The sequence below is a fragment of the Gossypium arboreum genome, chromosome 7 (genome assembly GCF_025698485.1).
Source record: "Gossypium arboreum isolate Shixiya-1 chromosome 7, ASM2569848v2, whole genome shotgun sequence".
Taxonomy (NCBI): domain Eukaryota; kingdom Viridiplantae; phylum Streptophyta; class Magnoliopsida; order Malvales; family Malvaceae; genus Gossypium; species Gossypium arboreum.
The window spans coordinates 2,056,857-2,077,777 of record NC_069076.1 but is presented as its reverse complement, the minus strand read 5'-3'; the positions used below and the strand labels follow the sequence as shown (position 1 = coordinate 2,077,777).

Sequence of the window (20,921 nt, the reverse complement as noted above, 5' to 3'; positions counted from 1 at the left end):
AATTTCTTAACCAAATTTTAGTACCACCCTAATAACCTTCTATAAATATTTAATAGAAATATTTATGGGTTTGATTTATATAAATGAGATCCCGATACCTCATTTTCTAAAGTCTTTTCCGTTATCGAAGTTTGTTTCAAACAAATTTAAATCAAAAGAGGCCAAAAATTTATTTTTGATGCTTCAAGGACAAACATTCATCTTTGAATGCGGCTTTAACCCAACCTCTTCCTTATGTGAGGAAATATGGGATCTAGTCCGATATCAAAAGTGGCACAATTTTTGTTTATTGCTGAAAGCACCCGCGATCATACCAATTGTTTAACCTAGAGTGGGTGAATTAAATAAAGTCAACACCATTAAACCATTGTCAATAACAATATTTTTATTTAGTTATCTCTCTAACGATTTTTTTAAAAAAAAAAGAGAGATTAAAGCTTTGTTTGATAAAATGTTGAAATAATTCAATTAACTAAAAATTAATATTTTCAGCAACTTAATTTTTTAAATATGTTTGATCTTCTAAAAAAGGTGAAAATGATGAGTAGATAAAGGATTTGCTTATCACTTAGTAGAGAATAAAATCAATAGTTTTTATTTTATTTTATTTTATTTCATTTAAGATTATATTATCATTTATTGAAGAATCTAATTGCATTCAATATTTAATTTTAAATAAAATATCAAACTATTTTATAACTTAAATTCAACTCTTAATTTTTCTGTACTTATTTTTTCAACACTTACGGTTTTCAGCACTTAATTTTTTAGTTTATCAAACATAACCATATCCAAATATTCTTTATAAGGAATCTCGATTTTTTTCCTGAAAGTAACTACGAATGGCTGCTCTCTCTCTTTCAGTTAACACTTTTCTTCACAATTTAAGATAAAAATAAGACAATGAGAAAAACCCGTAATAAATAAGGTTATATATAATTGTGAGATCACCTAGAACACCATCCAAACTGGACACTCAATGCTGAGACTACACCTGTTAAAATTTTCTAACAGATAAACTAATTTATTTTTTGATCGAACGTATAGGAATTATTTTATTTATATTTAAATAAAATGAACAAAAATACAAACTAGCACACAGTACAAGGGTACTTTTAGTGTCACTCATGCTACGTATTAGTTTTATTTATATATTAATTAATACATAATTTAGTATTTTATTTACAGTTATATCTAACTTTTTTAAACTTATAAGTATATATAATATTACATTTCATAGTAAAATTAAATTTTACAATTATGATCCATTACTAAAATTTGGAGAAAATGTGAAAGGGATTTAAGACTATTCTATAAAACATAGACTGATTTCATAACTTTGAAGTCAAGAAAAATTTTTAAAAATTCTACATGGAAGATGAAAAGGAAGTTGCCCAATACCAAATGTTCCTCCACTAACCATCTTTCTAAAGAATTGACCCTCCAAATTTTCTCTTTTACTCTTACATGAATTTGCTTGCATGTTTCTTTGGACTCACCAACATTTTTTCCCTCACAATTCCTTGTCAAAATATAATCATACAAACAGAAAATTGGTGTACTTCAACCTAAAATACTATTTAAGTATGCTTTTTTTTATTATTATTTAATGTTGATTTATTAAACAGTTTGGTCAAACCTAAGACAAACAAGCTTTACCCGTTTCTATATTCCTATATAAATCACAGCCATGCAAAGTAGCTAACTACTTAAATCTCAAAACAAAACTTTAAGCCTTTGAAATATCCCACTTTTGATGGAGATGAAACACAAAGCCCTCCACTTCTTTCTACTACTCATCATGTTCTTAAGCTTCATGTTGTTGATTACCACACCGGAAGCTCGTCGGTTTGCTCTGAGTCATGCCGATAATGCTGTCGTGAAGGCCAACCCTAGCCAACGAGAGGGTGGCGGATTTGATCTTGAAAAAGTTTTTCAAGTTCTTGATCTTCTCAAAATGAAAGATTCATCAGGGCCAAGTGGTAAAGGAGAAGGGCATTGAAATGTAGTCAACCAATATGGTTATTGTTGTTGAGGTTTAAGATAATAATAAAGGTGTTGTAACAAAGATATGATGATTGAAAATAAATTCCTTTAAGTTGGCCATTTCAAATGGTTCATTTAACTCATTGTAAAACATTTATTAGAAGAAATAAAAGAGTTCATATTTCATAGTAAACTTTTATTTTTAAGTTGAGAATATATGTATATATTCTAATTTTTACTATAAACTAAGTTGAAGTGCGTGAAAATCACATATTGAACACTTTTATAAAAATTTTATCCTTATATAACCATTTCGAAAGTTTTGACATTTAATAACTCCTGAAAGATTAAGCCTAAAATGAAATGAAAAGAAACCAAAGAGAACAAGAGAGGAAATCGGGTTGATTTTTATATTCGACCAAGAGTGTTAAAAGGGCTATCAAATGGACTATGACCCAAGTTCTAGGAGTTTGACTTAAGAGCGATTCAAGTTCTATCGCATCTCGGTATAATAGCATCACTTATGTATTTAAATATTTAGATCACTCAGTTTTAAGTATTTCACTGAAAACTTAAACTGTAAACAAAACTTGTTTACTTTCTCAAATGCACTCAAAATACGTTTCGCTATGAACAAATAAGTGTTCTCAATATTAGTACAATATATATATAAGTCTCCCAAATATATAAGAGTCTCGAGACTTAATTAACATGCTAAAGATCAATTACAATAAATTCCCCCATTAAACAACAACTAAATTAGCAAGATACAAAATAATAATAAAGACCAATGTAAAGTGGGTTGTTAGCGATATCTTCAATGTTAACTATTTTTGAATTTTTATGAACTTTTTATATTTTTGAATTTTAAATATTTTTATTTTTTATATTTTTAAATTTTTTGTTGACATGACATATAAAATAAATAGTGTTATGTCAATATAAAAATACACATGAACTATCATACGGGTTATCATGCTAATATCATTAAAAATTTTAATATTTTAATTACTATTTCTATTAAAAATAATTTAACTCTTTTCTAAAAATTAAAAATTTAATTTAATTTTAAAAATAATGATGAAATTAATAAAAGATGCTGTATCTGACAGATACCATTTGCATGTAATATATGATATCTGATCATGCTAGCAAATTATTATAAAAAGAATACAATATTTTACCCTTGAAACAAGTGGATAAGATAGGTGACCTACTTCCAACACTGAAGGTGAAGCTAAAAGATTAAATTTTGTTAGTACCTATACTTTGTAAAAGTTATAAATTTAGTTTCTATACTTTAATTTAATTAATTTTAATCTCTTTATTTTTGAACCAAATAGTAGCTATTAAATATGCTTGTTTAAATTCAATTATTAGTCATTTACTATATGTATAGTTGTAAATTTTGTCCATATTTTTCAACTAGGTCAGTCTAAGTCACAAAATTTAAATTTTCAATTTGGACGTAAATGATAATCGTTCATCCATTAACTAAATTTTTAGTGAGTAATATGCGAAAATAATAAGTCGACGTGACATTACATATAATAATATGTTTAGCACATCAAATTTTAAAAATAATAAAACTTAACTTAATGAATTTAACGGTTATCATTTGGTGAGAACTGGATTTTTAAAATTTTAAAAATATAACGACTAAAAATGACCAAATCAGAACACAAAAATTAAATCCACAGCTTTCGTAAAATGCAGGGACTACTAGCAGAATTTAACCAACCAAATAGATCAACTCAAATATCCAAACACTATTCTAACAAAAAATCAAACAATTTCAAATGAAAAAAGAAAATCTAAAGGGTTCTCTTGATTTATGGATCAAACAGAAAAACATATTTTACATCCTTCTATGTAAACAAACATGGAAACTAACATATCCTAAGTAAAAAAAAAAAACTTCATCATCCATAGTCCTACATCTCCCCATGTTCATAGCATAGATATGAACTTTGAAACTTCTTTCGTTCTGCTGTCATTTGATTATGAATGAAGTTATAAGCCAGATGGTCAATAGCCATGGGAGTATCCCATATAATTCAAACGAGGTCGAAGGTTATGATGACTATAAGTCGGATCCCCGTAGTCTACGGCCTTTATCACCACGGCTTCACGCCTTCCATCCTGTTCTTGAACTGCCCCGAAAACAATCTCGTTTGTCTCGCAGTTCTTCTCATAATATGTTTGTGAATTTGTTGAATAATGCTTCTGCAGATGCTGTTGTTGCTGCGGCTGCTGCTGCTGTGGTGGTGGCTGTCGATGATGTTGATGCATCTGCATTTGCTGCTGTTGCGGATAATCAGCATCCCATCCATTATAGTGAGGCCTGCTTTGTTTGACATGGTGTTTTCTTTCAAGGTCTTTGGTCGGAAATGGGTAACTTCTCTTCGGTGTTGGTGTTCGAGTATCTAAGGATGGTGGCTCATCTTCATCGGGAATGACAAAGCTCTCTTGCATAGGCCATCCTCTTGAATGCACAGTTGGCTGCTGGTACTGATGTTGAAACTGATAATACTGAGGCTTCCTTCTGAATCCAGAAAATAATCCCCCGAATATTTCAGCCATGGACGAACCCGTATTAAGGACAAGCCTACCAATTGAACCAAAAAAGCCCTCTTCCACTTTTTCTGGTTCATCTTCAGCAGGAATTAATGGAGGCCTGACTGATTTAGGAGGCCTCTGATACGGTGCCATAGGTGCCACCGTAGCTCCTCTCTTTATTGGAGTTCTAGAATCCTACAAAGATCGGGACTTGCTCGGTCATATCACACAGAATTCATATCAACACTGAAAAGAATAAAAAGAACGGTAACCCGAGAAAGGAGAGAATTTGAAAATCTCCAACCTTCAATCCATTGGCATAAAGCATAAAACATCGGGCCACTTACATCATGGGAAGAGAACATTGCTTGTACCCTACGCTGTAGCAAGGCGAGCATGTAACCGAAGAAGGCAGCAGCAACAAGCACTGCTATACCTACAACGATCAACATATATCTTAAAAAGATTTTCACAATCTTGAAAGGAAACAAAATCAAGAATAGTTCGAAGGCGACCTACCTAAATGAAAACTGCCATCGTACTGATACGAACAATCATCATCATTTAGTTGAATCTCGCGGATGGCCTGGTTTCCTCTATCTACAACCAAGAGAGAGCAACTACTTCCAATGTAAACCACATCAAAATCATTCGAAAATTTTGCATCCTCACTCGGACCATCAACATGGCCTGTTCCTCTGCTCCATTTTCCTCCTCCAGCAATAGTTGTAACCCCTGCATAAGAAGTTATGTTATAATAGCATTTATATTTCACGGAACTCAAACCTACAAAACTTTGAACAATGCCTGAAAATAACCTGATTCGCTGATCTTTCTGATAGCCATATTCATCGTGTCTGCGATGTATATATTTCCACTGTCATCCACCGTGAGCCCTTTCGGGTGATTCATTCTAGCTTCTCGTGGTTTCCCATCTACGTGCCCCGAGTACCCTTCGGATGATCCAGCAACCAACTTAGGTCTGCTATCTGTAGTTTTGCATAAAATATCAGCAACCAATAAGAAAACCGATATGTTGTATGAATATTAACCGAACGCCAAGATAACGAACAAGAAGAAATCAAAGAAAATCAAATCCATACATTAGAACTCCAAAGTAAACTTGAACGACTCATCGTTCGAATTAACACAGTATTTAAGCTTCATAAAGAAGCTCAAAGGTGTCCAAACATTAGTCAAATATTGTTCAAAAAGTGAAAGTACATGCACATGAGGCTTAGATCATGTATTAGAAAGATAAAAGACTGGAAACATGTGTAAATTGGAAGTTTTTAGTGTTCAATAGACAATGTCAGCTTTGAATAAAAAAAGCAAAAAGATTAAACCTTCAAAAAGATATAACCTATGTCACTTCGATTCAATTGGATACAGATTCTTCAAGAACATAAGATCTAACTATCCCTGGTAAAAGTATCATGGAGGCCCTTGTACTAAAAGTTAGATTGCATTTTGCCCCCTCTACTCAAAAAATGGGCAATTTAGTCCCTATATGTTAGATCAAAGAGCAAATTGATCCTTCTATTAAAAAATTTATCCATTTCTACTGTAAAATCTGGTCCTTGTAGCCATGCCAGTTTTTAAAAGTAGAAATGGATGGAATTCTTAATAGAAAGGAGCAGTTTACTCCATTTTTTAAATAAAGGGTGCAAAACACAATCTAACTCCAAGGGCCATCATGGTACTTTTACCAACTATCCTTTTAAAAGTCGAGTCTTCTCCTATACAAAACTGGATCAAACACATTCACAACCTTGATTAAGCAATAAGGTAACAATTTACAAGAAAAGTGCCTCATTGAACAAAATCAATCAAAAGAGCCAAATTTCCAATTTCAATCAAAAGGAATTTGGATTTTAAGTTTGACATTGGACACATATCTAAAACCCCAAATCAAAAAGTTTCTTCAAGAATTGACTTACACCTAGACAATGGCATTGAAATCTTGTAAATGTTACTATTTTCAGCATCCAATACCAAGAGTTCTCCATTAGGGGAAACTTCAACAGAGAATGGTTCAATCCCAAGCTTACTTCCATCAAAAACTGTTTCCACAGTGTATCCACTTTCAAATTTCATCATTGAACGGGTTGAAACAGCTAAAAGAAAAAAAACAAATCCCATTAACCCCATTAGCTTAAAAAACCCAAAAAGCAAAGGAAACTTGAAAATTGATAGCAAAATTAAAGTGAAATTACCTGTTTTAGGCTCTGATTTTAGTGACAATAGCCATTTAACAAGAACAGACACCACATTTGAAACAACTGAAGTTACAATTTCTGCAAAAGAAAAAAACAAAACAAAAAGATCAAAATGCAGAGCAAAATTTAAAACTAGTTACAAATGGTGAAACCTTAAAGACTTACTTGCAGGTGGGGTAGCAGAAACTGAAGAAAACCCATTAAAAAGAACCAAAAAAATGAGAGTAAAAACAACCCATTTCTTCACCATTGCTTAACTTTAGTTCAAGCATCAAAGATATAAGCTTTGTTTAAACAAAACAATGGCTTTACTATATATATATAACATTAAGGAGAAGGACCCCACAGAAATATTGTTTTGTTTACATAATAGTCAGTAGAAACCTTTTTTTGAAAGAGACAAAGATGAGAGTAGTGATTATGGGAAGTGTTTTAAATAACAAAAAGAAGGGAACTCTGTTCAAGAAAAAGAAGTAAAAGCAAAGAGAGAGAGAACCTTAGACCATATATAATGAAATAAAAGAATCATATTCTCTGCTCTGCTTTCTCTTTAATTTCTTTTTCCTCTCATTTAATACCCACCTTTTCCATGAAAATTTAAATTTTATGTTAAATTTAAGTTAATTACAACATTATTTTTTAGCATCAACAAATTTAATAAAATAAATTAACAATTTTGATAATTAATTTTAAAATTTGAAATCTAAATAATTAGAAGATGTAATTTCTGAAAATAAAAATATAAAAACTAAATTTTTAATTTGTAATTAATATAGAGGGTTATAATAAATTTTAACCTTTTATTTCTTTGTGTTTGACATCGCCAAAAGTACAATTGAATCAAACTCAAATATAACTCGAAATTTAAAAATTCAAGTTTTATTTATAAGATAAAATATTAAATTGTTCAAGCTCAGTGCCATTAATTCCATTTTTCAAGTTTAATTCACCTTATTATTAAACTTAATGAGTTATTTTAATCGGTATTAAGATTCTAATTCCTTATATTTTGACAAAGTTGAAATTTATTTCTTATACTAAAAAAATTTAAAAAAACAAGCCATTTTGTTTTTTTATTTAAAAATTTCAATCTAACCATTAATGCAGTTACCCTCATATGACGTGTTGGAAAATAAACCTGTTAAGTTAACAAATTGTAACAAAAACTACTAATATAGATAGTGATAGGACTAGGATTTTTAAATTGAAAACGTAAAAGGATTGGATTTTTAATTTTTAAAAGTACAAAGACTAATGGCCTCTTTGGATAAGCATTTACTTTTAGTGCGGTGCGTTTAGTTTTTTTTTTTTTTGTCTCACGCTATCTAATTTTACCGTTATTATTATTTTTACACTAATCGTAAGTAAAAGTATCTTCTATCCAAGAAAACTCTAAATCTCAAAATTTATCTATAATAATAATAATAATAAATAGTGGTAGTAACAACATTCCCAAATGAGAAAAAGAAAAATAATGAAAAATTGTAGTTGCGTCCAAAGTGAAGTATCCATAGCTGCATGTGTTTAGGGGTTTGATGTAAACCAAGCATCTGCAATTATGGAATCATTTTCAGTATTTTATCTTGCAGTTCTTTTCTTTGCAAAGACGTTTATTTGGCTTACTTTTTCATGGGTTTTGATTGAATCCATCCATGCTTTTCTATAAGCCTATAACCCCAATTTCACCCTTTCATTTTATCTTTTCTTTTTCACTTTTTTTTTTTGAATTGCACCTAAACTTATACATTGCCCGGATCAGGAATCCATTCATAAAATGAGAGGGTTTGAATAAAAATATAGGTTTAAAAATTGGGTTTAGCCAAAAAATAAGGCCTATTTCTTAAACGGGCTGGATTTCGGGTAAGCTTTTTTTGTTCAAGCCAAGCCTGACCCAAGTTTGTAAAAAAAAAATTACTACTATCTTTTTATTATTTTGTCACTGCATTTTATTGTTTTGATATCATTTCATTATTATATTGTTGCTATTTTTTATTATTGTTTGCATATTATATAACTATTATTTTATTGTTAATTTTGTTACTATTTTGATGTATTTACTTGTTAAGTTGCATTTATATTATTATTATTTAAGTATATATATTTTTGAAAAATTTTATTGGTTGGGAAATATTTATTTTAATATTTTAGTGTATTTAATGTTCTATATTTTATAATATAAAAAGTTTAATACGATGAGGTTGGGTCGAGTTAGAATTTTAACATTTTTATCCAGATAGAACTTTGACAAAATTTTAAGCTCAATTTCTGAGTCGGGCCAAAAAAGGACTTAATTTTTTTACTTGACCTAGTCCATTGACAACTCTATTTGCCCTCTTAATCGTTCAATTTTTTTATCACATAGACCAAAATTGGATGGAAAAAGTTAATGTGGTTGGTAATTGACTAACCATCAACGATATTCATAACTATATGACGCACCATGCATAAAGTGAGATAAAATTTTAAAAAGTTTTTTTAAATTATTTTAATTTTTTAAAATTATTTTAAAAAAATTGTAAAAAAAATTGTTTTCTCTCTTCCTTATACTGAATCTCATTACTTCTAAAATCGAATCTAGAGGAGACTAGCAAGTGCTCCGGTTTTCCTTAAATTATGTTAAATTATATTTTGACCCTATAAATTTAAAAAAATTATTTTAATCATTATAATTAATACTTAGAGATATAATAATTAGCGGTTGGTCCCTAAATTTTTAATTTGATTTTATTTTCTATTTCATTTCCACAGTTTTTACATTTGACTCTGTTTTTTAATGATAAATCTGGTAACAATTTTAGTTTAAATCTCATTAATTTTATGAACTTAATATTTATATTACATTTTAAATCAATTAAATAAATATATTTACACTAATTATGGTATTGGTATTTCTAATTTTATGTTAAAAATAAAAGATAAATTTGAAATTTACACATTAACTTCAATTTAATATGTAATGCAAAATATGAACTTTTATTCGTACAATCGCATAAATGAAACTTTACTTTTGATTTAACTATAGATATTTAAAAAATAAAATACATCAATTTATTTTCATGCAGCATAAATATAATTATTTATATATGAAATATATATAAATATAAAATAATGCTATGTCGATAACGGTATTAATGTTTTGTAAAAATCAAATTATAATATATACAATTGCATAAAATTAAAAACTCGTATATCACATTATAATTTTTTTAATATTAGCAAACTATTTTATAAGCTTTTGGTAAATATATTAAGGCCCAACAAACCCCTGAATTGAAGCGACTAGCAAGAACGTTTGGGGTGTCAGCTGTTGAGCTCTTTATCCAAACCCAACAAAAACCTCCCAAGGAAGTGGTGTGCTTGGGCTTATGCCAACAAAAACCTCCCACAATAAATTAATTTTATGTACTTCTTTATTGGGTAAAATTTGTGTAATAATGCTTTCTATGCTTTTAATATATAAATAGGACATGATGGTTTGTTATAAGTACCATAGCAGTCTTGAGCCCTTAGACCTCGTCAAGGACAATACAACACTTCATTAAGTTAAATTCTACTAACATACGAGTATTTAGTATATGAAATTTATTTAGCTTATCTCATCAAGTACATGTATTGAGCTTTTCCTTATATAGTTCACACGTGAGATCTTACATAGCATGTCTTTGTCACATCATTGCCTATAATGAAATGTGTCAAATAATGTAAGCTGAGAGAAAGCCACCCTTGCATATAAAATACCTTCCTTAAACCATGAGTAACCATGAGTAATGGGACTCTTTCTCTCTCTCCCTTTTTCATCTATATCTCTTTCCTCCCCTCAACTAAACTTAAGATCTCTCAACTTCTAGCTTAAGATTCTCCGTACTCCATCATGTAAACCGTCATCTTAGTCTCTTTTCTCCATTTTGCCTCAACGTACAATTAAATCAAAATTAATGTTTAATATAATACAATTTCAGCAAATCTTATATTAACTAAGATTATCTAAAAAAAGAATCAACTCAACTCAACTCAACTCTTAGTAAAAGGACCGATCTCTCTCCTACAAGTATTGTTCTTTCATAAGGCTCGATTTATTTTATTAAATGTGAGTATCTTGTACACTAGTAGTGCATTTTTTTAACTTTACAAGTAAAGTTATAAAATTGACACGTGTCTCATTTCTTTTATAAATATTTTTTATTCTAATTTTTTTAACTATATTTTATATACATTTGTCATCAATCCGAACTCTACTTGTCGAATTTTTTAAAAATTTTAGTGACGGCGAAACAAATATTTCCCTTTAATAAAATAATTATCATTTTTTTTTATCTAAACTCAATTGATAGTTTAAATCGAGGAGGCAAACGTTTCATTGCATAGCATATTAACGCAACTGAATCAAATTAGTGAAAGAAACGTTACAAACATTTATTTGAAATGCTCATGATGTGCTAGTGCCATGCAAACTTTATAGGCATTCTGACAAACACCTGGTGCGCTAGGCCATTTTTCGATGCTGTTTTTCATTCAACAAGCATGAAATCTACCATTAGCAACATGTCCAAAAAACACTATCTCATGGTCTCCTAGTGTGCAAAGGCATTGAGCTATCCAAATAATCTTCCAGTCAAGCAAACATAACAGGCATTTTAACAAACACCTAGTGTGCTATGCCCCTTTTTTTTTCTTTTTCAAAATCGATTACTTCACATTGAAGCATGAAATCTACCACCGTACGTCAACAACATGACAAGAGAAGCATATTTCCCATTTCGAAATGAGCCACGGAGATACGAAACAGGAAGAATTAAACACTGATGGCGAAGTAATACGAACCGTGAGAATTGCCAGGACATTACCAAAAATAACTTCTGTAAACGATGAAGACAAAATGGTAATAGGAGTTGATAAAACATTTTAAAATATATTCCCATTAATTATTTTATTGATAATTTGGCCGGTAACTTTGCTCAAAAAAAAAAAAGACTGGTAAGAAGCACGTGAAATTATTATCACATCGCATAAAGCCGAAGATTAGTAGTTGGTATCTTGGTATTTGTTTGTTATGCATTTTTTAGCATTAAAAAGGAAAGCCCCCCAAACCCTAGAAGGAGTGTAGCTGCTTAAAGATGGGAGTTATCAAGTCAGCCATGGCGGATGCCCTTTTGACATCCATGTGGGTTTTCAGCATGCCCTTTCTTAGGATTCTCACTCCCGAAATTGTAGCTTTCCTCGGCCTTCGACCCTTCCCTTTGGCTGCTTTCTTCATCACCACCCTCTTGATCAGCCTTATGATGTTTATCTTCACCATCATCGGCAACGCTCTCGGCGGCGCCACCTTCAATCCCACGGCCTCCATCGCTTTCTACGCCGCTGGCCTTAAGAAAGACTGGTCTGCCCTTTCCATGGCAGTGCGTTTTCCCTTCCAGGCCGTCGGTGGAGTGGTGGGTGTGAAGATAGTTTTGGGGGTTCTTCCAAGGGAATATAAAGAAACCATCAAAGGACCTTCTTTGAAAGTAGATATGCAGACAGGGTTTTTAGCTGAAGGGTTGTTGACATTTGGGCTATGTCTAGCTCTGTTGGTGATTTTGGTAAGGGGTCCTAACAACCCTTTGCTTAAGCTGTTGTTGATGGCGATATCAACAGTGGGATTTGTTGGGAGAGGGGCTAATTACACAGGACCCTCCATGAATCCGGCAAATGCTTTTGGATGGGCATATGTTAATAGTTGGCATAACTCTTGGGAGCATTATTATGTTTATTGGATAGGTCCTTTGATTGGGGCAACTTTGGCTGCTTGGGTTTTTAGATTCTTGCTTTCTCCTTCATCATCAACTAAGGAGAAAAAAGCTTGATTTTTATGTATAATTTTCTTCTCCATTTCTAATAAAAACATTTCCATTTTACCTGCTTTTACCTTATTCATCATCTTGGGATTATCTTATTAAGTTTTACCAAAATTTGGAACTTTGTAATATTTAAGGTAAATTACATTAATATTCACTCAATTTTAAGTAAAATAATAAAACAATCACTAAACTTTGAAAAGTTAAAACTCAATTTTAAACTTTAGAAAAATAATAAACTAGTCATTAGTAACCATTTTTCGGTTTTTACCTAAATATATTTTTTAAAAATTAAATATCCAAATAGATTGTTAGCGGGATTATTTACGTAAATAGTATATATTTTTAGTCGCTACTTATATGATGTATACACAACTCCTTATTTTTATATTAAAATATTTTTTTGTTTTTTAAAATAAAATATTATTATTTTATTTTTATTAAATATATTTAAATTTATATACAAGTAAAAATACGATCAAGGGATCAAAATACGGGTAAAAAATACCCGAAATAGGTCGAACTGTCGGATAGGATTATATTATAAATTTTGTAATTTAGGATTATGTTATAAATTCTTGTGTTTAGTTTAGTATTTAGTGAGTTTTAGTAATGAAAAATTATTTTGTTAAATATTTTGTTAGTAATTTATTATAAATTGTTGTGTTTTGTGAGTTTTAGTAATGTAAATTTTAAAAAAATAATTATATAGTTATTTTGTTAGTAGTTTATGATTAGGTTATAAATTGGTAGTGTTTTGTGTTTTGTTATAGTTATTTATTTTGTTAATAATTTATGGGATTAGGTTACAAATTGTGAGTGTTTAGTAGTTTAGGATTTTGTGATTTTTTAGTAATGTGATTTTTTTAAAAAATATAATTTTATAGCTATTTTGTTAGTAATTCATAATTAGGTTATATAAATTTTAGTGTTTAGTTATGTGTTTTGTGATTTTTAGTAATGTATTTAAAAATAATACTTTTATAGTTATTTTGTTAGTAACTTAGGATTAGGTTATATAATTTGTTAGTGTTTAGTTTAGTGTTTTGTGATTTTTTAATGTAATGTTTATATAATGTTTAATTTAGTTTAGTTTAGTGTTTTGTGGGCCTCACCAATCGCGCCTATTTGACGGGTCCCACCAGTCGCGCCTGTCAGATAGGCACAACCAATCGCGCTTACCAGATAGGTACAACCTAGCCCTATACTACTTTCGTATTTATAAACGGGTCAATATATTAATCTAAAAAATAAACTAATAAAATTTTATTAAAAAACAAAAAAAAATATTTTAATATAAAAAATGAAGTCGCTTTTGTCAAATAGGCACGACTAAAAAAAACATACCATTTTCATAAATAATCCAGCTGCAACCTATTTCAGTATATAATTTTTTTAAATTTATTTGTGTAAAAAACCCGTCAGTTAATCACTTAACAACAACTAAGGGTGACTAAGTGAATGACAAATCAGTTTTTTCTTCCTGATTTTTAACTTTTTTCTCCTGAAATAATTTAAAATCTGATTTGTCATTCACCTATTGAAAAGGGATGATGTGGAATCACAATTTCATACAATAATATCTCGAGTGACAAAAACCCCATATCATATCTTAAATTAAGAATTCCAATAATGTTAATCAAATCAATGCTAAAAAGAGAGAAATACAATGTAAGCACTATTGTTCTCATTAGAATTCACTAAAATAATATATTATTCATAAAAATAGTTTTATTTTTTTGATACTATGCATATCGATTTTATTATTCATGTTCGGGTTTATTTTAGTCGACATATTAAAATATAATTAAAAAAGTTTAAATGATTAAGATGTTACAAATATATAAATGTAGATGTTCATATTCTAATCCTTTTATTTATGAGATAAAATCCCTTCGTTCATCATAAAAGTAAATATACAAGTTACTTAACGCATGTGTTAACGGCGAAACGTAAGTAAATTTCATGTATTTATATTACATTGAATGACAATAACTTATAAATAGACCCTTGGTTTATTTTTTTTGGTGTTTTTATCTGATTATTTTATAAGGTAAGAATTATTGCTTATCAATTTTAAGTCAAGGAAAAAATCTTAAAATATATTCTAGTTTGATATTTGAAGTGATAGAATGGGTCTACCAAATTGCTAAAGTCAATCAATCAAATTCCAGCAATACCATCCACTTGCAAATTTCTTTACATATGAATCATATGGCAAGTGGGAAGCAAAAAATAACAAAAGCACAACTCCAATAATGACTCTATCCCTAAATGATTTACTATTTAGGTGGCTAATCTATGTGTTTCTATACACATTCAACTTGTTTGTACTGATAAAATAGAAAGAGTTTTGAGCATAGCACTCATGACACTTAAGTCTTAAATTACAAACACTTTATCCACTCCAATGGTCTAAAATCACAGGTAACTTATTTTATTATGGTTGATGTTGTTATCAACACTTAAGTCATCTAAACATATCAACCTCGTACTCCTTTAAAAAAAAAAGTATAATAAATTTTATCAAGTATATTTCTCATGCGTTTCATAATAATAATTACATTATCAAGTCATCATTACTAAATAAGAGGACTTTAGCTATAAATATCTTCGAGATAGAAGGAAAAATAATCTTCTTTTCCATTGTTAACTTTGTGCTCTTACTCTCAACCTACAATCTTCCAAACTTTTACAATAACCTCATTTATTCTCTTACTTAGATGAATCGACCTCTTTTCCACCATCACTTTCTCCTTTATTGAAACTTGTATTAACAAATTTTAATATAAAATTTTAAATTAAATTTAAATTTAAAACCATTACTCCTCAATTATTACATCATTTTATCAACATGCAACTAAAAAGATGCTAAGATATATTTTCTTTACTATTTTAATCAAAAGAAGAAATGATATATATATATATATATATATATATATATGGTTTTATATAATTATTTCCATGGAATTTCCAAATATAGAGCAATCAATTACGTGTGAAACTCCTACTTATACACAATAAATCCAAAAGTTATTCATAGGAAATGTCACCATGTAGCGGTCCACACGGGACCTTGTAAATCAAAAGAGGATAAACTGTCATATAGGTACAATCAACCCAGATTTTCCATTTTCCGTATTAAAATTGCGAATTGCGAATTGAATTTTCACTCTATAATATTATCATTATTAATATTTAAATAATATCGTAGATTATTAAGTTAAACTCAAACCCACAACAGTTTTAAGAACCGAATCATGACTTTACCTGAGGATTATCATGAGTTTAATTAGTTATATGCATAGAATTAACAAAAATAAATTAAGATAGCCAATCTTGTTTTTTTATTAGTACGTACTAGTGTCGATATAATTTGGTATACTATTTAGAATTTATCTATGTTTTATATAATTTTCACTTATATTTAGGATATAATTTTTTTATTTCTTAATAAATTTACATCCATATAGATATATTTATACATAAATAGTTTTAAAACTATTAATTAAGTCTAATAAATTAATGTAATAACTATATTTTGATTTTAAATGTAATTATATAAAAATTAAAACGGGTAAGATTACAAAAAATTGGTTTAAAATATCATAATTTTGAACCAACTAATTTGGATCGATGCAAGTTGAAATTGACTGAAACAAGCTAAAATACACCAAAACAGAACCTAGAGTACTTGGTACTAGTTCAGGACCTCAACGATATATATCACTCGATATAATCGATACCGATATGATATCGATACCCTTGTTTAAATCAGTGCCAGTTAGGTACTAAAAGAAAATTCTAACCATTGCTCCAAACAAAACTTAACAAATCGAGGGTGAAGTATCATGGAAATCTTTATATTAGGAATTAGATTACATTTTATCTTATTTACATAAAAAAAAAAGTAAATTAATTACTGTATGTTAAACAATAAATTAATTATTTCTATTAAAATTTTATTTATTTTAACTGTTAAACTATATTTAGCATACTATATGTAACTCACGCTTTAACGAGGATAAGAACATTCAACCCATTTATATTTTTTAATTAGAGAGCAAACTTTGATTCTCTTTGGGACCGTATACTCTTCTCGTCCTTAACGTATTTTGCTGATGTCAATTTAGTACCAAAAATCTAAATTTAGCCCTTCTTTTTTAAGAGTATTTCACTTTCGTCAAATAAATATACTCTAGGTTATAGGTGCCAACTTTCTTCTTCTTTTATCCTAAAAACTGATCACCAAAATTCATGAGTAATGACGTAATATTGGATAAAGATTAATCAATTTGTGGAAATTTAATTATTACTTGAGATAAAAAAGCAAAAAAGTCTACAAAACCAACTTGTTGTCTTTAAATTTCAGTTGAAAAATAATTATATTAAGAGACTCAAACGTCAAAAACATTCACAAGCTTTGATAATGGCTGCCAGAAGGATTTCCTCTCTGTTATCTTCTTCTGCAACTTCTTTGGGTACTATTCATTTCTCTCTCTCAAGTGAATGCTTTACTTTTTTTTTTTTCTTTTTTTTTTTTTTGGTTAGCTTTCTCAAGCTCAAAACTTAATGAAACTGAAACTAAGTTCATTTGGTTCCTTGGGTTGATCCTCATGTTTGTTTCATGGGAAAATTTAAAAAAAAAAAACTGGAAAAATTATTTGTAGCACAGTCCTTGTTTTCTGTGTTTTTCTTCCCTTAGCTTTGCTTTTCCAATGTCATTTTCCCTAGAGTATCTTTTCCTACACAGTTTAAAAAGGACACTTGTCGTTTAGTCTCTGGCAATCTGTTTTTTTTTTCTCATTTTCCGATACCATATTTCACTTTCAAAATTTATCATTCACATGCCACCATTTACTAATGATTCATGGTTTCTATTAGAAATTTGTGATGATCCCTTGTGATATATATATGTATATATAGATTTAAACTTATACTTTTGCAGGATGGTGTGGATCTTGACATTACTTGTTATATTGTGATGCTATTTGTGATTTAATGTGTGAAAACACTTTATATTGTTTGATTAATGGCTTGAAAGAAAAAAGAAAATCAATGATGTAATGCAGGAAGGTTTTCAAGTTGGGGAAGAAGAATTAAAAGCTTTAGTACTGCTGCTGCTGCTGCGATTGGTGAACCTATACATCCATCTATTCAAATAGATCATACTCAGCTTCTCATCAATGGACAATTTGTTGATGCTGCATCAGGTTAGAACTCAATTTGGGTGTGGAGTGCATGTATCTGACATGAGTATGTTTAATTTGTTTTTTTGCTCTGGTTTCAGGAAAAAGCTTCCCTACAGTTGATCCTAGGACAGGTGATGTAATTGCTCGAGTTGCAGAAGGAGATCTCGAAGATGTAAACCGTGCGGTTGCTGCAGCTCGTAAAGCTTTCGATGAAGGACCATGGCCTAAGATGACTGCTTATGTAACGTACTGCTTTTCTTTTGCATAATGCAGATATGAGAATTTGAGCTCATTCTTGTTCTGTAATATCATTAGGAAAGGTCGCGTATAATGTTGCGTTTCGCTGATTTACTCGAGAAACACACTGAAGAGGTAGCAAAACTTGAAACTTGGGACAATGGGAAGCCTTATGAGCAAGCTGCTAAGATTGAGATACCGATGGTTGTGCGAATGTTCCGATATTATGCTGGTAAGTGTAACTCACACCCTTTTGTTATCTTGCCTTTATAATGTCAATACTTGGATCCGAAGCTTAAACTGGTTCCCTATATTCTTCAGGGTGGGCGGACAAGATTCATGGATTCACAGTTCCAGCTGATGGACAACATCATGTTCAAACACTGCATGAACCGTATGGTGTATGTGGGCTTATCATTCCATGGAATTTTCCTCTTTTATTGTATTCCTGGAAAGTTGGTCCAGCATTAGCTTGCGGTAACACGGTTGTTCTGAAGACAGCAGAGCAGACACCGTTGTCGGCTATCTATGTTTCCAAGCTTTTTCATGAGGTATCTCTGATATTCTTCTTTACATTCTGACTAACATCACGATTTGTCGATTTCTTGGCATTTCGAAATCATCAACCGACAATGACATCTAATTATTTTGAATAACATTCTCTGTCGCTCAGGCTGGACTTCCTCCTGGTGTCCTAAATGTGGTCTCTGGATTTGGTCCTACAGCTGGTGCAGCACTTTCAAGTCACATGGATGTCAACAAGGTATCATACATGCTCTGGACAAATTTCGTTTTTCTCTATATTTGTTGTGTGTTTAAGATGAGATTGGATCTAAACAGTTTGTGTTTTGCAGTTATCATTTACAGGTTCCACTGCTACAGGCAAGATTGTACTCGCACTCGCTGCAAAAAGCAACCTTAAACCAGTAACATTGGAACTCGGAGGAAAATCTCCGTTCATTGTGTGCAAAGATGCTGACGTTGACAAGGCTGTTGAGCTTGCACATTCAGCCTTGTTCTTTAACCAGGTTTGTTCATTCAAATCCTACAATATAAACCAATAGGATATGTCGAATTGAAGTTATAGCATTACATCCATCTGCTGCAGGGTCAGTGTTGTTGTGCTGGTTCTCGCACTTTGGTACACGAAAGCGTGTATGATGAGTTCGTAGAGAAAGCAAAGGCTCGAGCACTGAAACGAGTAGTCGGGGATCCTTTCAAGATGGGGATCGAACAAGGCCCTCAGGTTTGACCCTTAGATGTCCTCAGAGATTCATGGTTCTTCCATTGCTTGAACATTGCCATGTGCCAACTTTATAGTCACATATATCTTATCATTGAGGAATTGATGATCCAAAATCAAACACATCAAATGCATGAAAAAACTTTATTTTTTGTTGGCTTTCTTATAAATCAGATTGATAATGAGCAATTCAAGAAGATCCTTAAGTACATAAGGTCTGGCATTGAAAGTGGAGCTACTCTTGAATCTGGAGGTGAACAATTTGGCTCCAAAGGCTACTATATTCAACCCACTGTTTTCTCCAATGTTCAGGTATCATATCAACATATATGTATAAATATGAAATAATTTTGATTAAGATGTTGATAATTTTTCTTTTTGTTCATTTAAATCCTAAAGTGCCATGCTAATGTGATTTCCATTCTAACATCAATCAGGATGACATGTTGATAGCTAAAGATGAGATATTTGGTCCAGTACAATCCATCTCAAAGTTCAAGTAAGTGTCAAGTATGGGTATATTCAATTTTTTTCCATATCTTTTGGAGGTTCCTTAGAAGGCCACATGCCAACACCTATGCTCAAATAGGTGACGGATGAGTGTAAGATACGAGCATTTCTTGTAAAATGAAGAGCCATATCCCCGAATCCAGGGGCGGCACCAAGGGGGATTGGGAGGGGCTAGGGCCCCCCTAAAATGGAAAAATATCACATTGGTCCTTTATGTTTTATAAAATTATAAACTTGTAAATGATCAAATTGCCTTTTGACCCTCAAAATTATAGAGATATAAGCTAATATAATGATGAAATTGTATTTTAGTTCTCAAAAAACACACTACTCAATTTCAACCCTCCAAAAATAATTTATAGCTTTGCTCCTGCCCGAACCCATGTTCAAATAAGTATCAGGTGCAATCTTCCACATGCGTTGGAAAAAAAATGAAAAGTTTGATCATACTCGTGACAGACAAATTCCCAGATCCAATACTCATCTCGAGTTCAAGTTACATATGTTATTTACAAATTTCTTTGTGGTTCTTTAGTTTATTGAATCTTCATCAATGCTTTGATTTACAATAGGGATCTTGAAGAGGTGGTACAAAGGGCAAATGCATCTTCATATGGATTGGCTGCCGGCGTTTTCACTCAGAATATCGAAACCGCCAACACCTTGACTCGAGCATTGCGAGTCGGGACAGTATGGATTAACTGCTACGACATATTTGATGCTGCAGTCCCATTTGGCGGGTTCAAGATGAGTGGTCAAGGAAGAGAGAAAGGAATTTATGGCCTTTCAAGTTACTTGCAAGTCAAGGCAGTTGTCACTCCTTTGAAGAACCCAGCATGGTTGTAATGTTTGTTTGTTTTTTTTCTTACAAATTGCCATGAATCTGAACTTGAACTAATAATCTGCCAGTTTTTTAAATTTTGAATGATGAGCTTATGGTAGGATCATTCCTGAACTGATAATTTGCTCATATTTGGATGAGTATGGGGCATAATGTTTTAAAAATATGAATAAGAAAAAAAAAACTTAAAATAATATTTTAAATGTATCTTTATTTAACACATATTTTGATGTTTGGATACTTTTCCCAGTTAGTTTATCTTTTTTTGATATTTTTAATGCTTTTTTTACGGCCTATATTCGA

The 20,921-nt window shown here is 30.7% G+C and overlaps 3 protein-coding genes across 3 annotated transcripts; 2 read left to right on the top strand and 1 right to left on the bottom strand.

Moving 5' to 3' along the window:
* Positions 1 to 3,717: 3,717 nt before the first annotated feature.
* Positions 3,718 to 7,307, bottom strand: LOC108467674 (uncharacterized). The gene is made up of 7 exons (XM_017768404.2): positions 6,930 to 7,307; positions 6,762 to 6,842; positions 6,486 to 6,662; positions 5,364 to 5,534; positions 5,065 to 5,280; positions 4,893 to 4,981; positions 3,718 to 4,740 (listed from the first exon to the last, which is right to left on the bottom strand). Exons 1-7 carry the CDS (start codon positions 7,012 to 7,014, stop codon positions 4,015 to 4,017), a joined length of 1,545 nt encoding a protein of 514 aa, XP_017623893.1. The 5' UTR covers positions 7,015 to 7,307; the 3' UTR covers positions 3,718 to 4,014.
* A 4,125-nt stretch (positions 7,308 to 11,432) lies between these two features.
* Positions 11,433 to 12,670, top strand: LOC108468294 (aquaporin SIP1-1-like). Its single transcript, XM_017769187.2, has one exon. The coding sequence runs from the start codon at positions 11,879 to 11,881 to the stop codon at positions 12,602 to 12,604; it is 726 nt and encodes a 241-aa protein (XP_017624676.1). The 5' UTR covers positions 11,433 to 11,878; the 3' UTR covers positions 12,605 to 12,670.
* A 4,085-nt stretch (positions 12,671 to 16,755) lies between these two features.
* Positions 16,756 to 20,812, top strand: LOC108454985 (benzaldehyde dehydrogenase, mitochondrial-like). The gene is made up of 11 exons (XM_017753621.2): positions 16,756 to 17,076; positions 17,668 to 17,808; positions 17,886 to 18,028; positions 18,103 to 18,256; positions 18,346 to 18,575; positions 18,698 to 18,787; positions 18,879 to 19,052; positions 19,133 to 19,270; positions 19,442 to 19,579; positions 19,705 to 19,766; positions 20,350 to 20,812. The coding sequence occupies exons 1-11, from the start codon at positions 17,025 to 17,027 to the stop codon at positions 20,621 to 20,623; spliced, it is 1,596 nt and encodes a 531-aa protein (XP_017609110.1). The 5' UTR covers positions 16,756 to 17,024; the 3' UTR covers positions 20,624 to 20,812.
* The last annotated feature ends 109 nt before the right edge of the window (positions 20,813 to 20,921 follow it).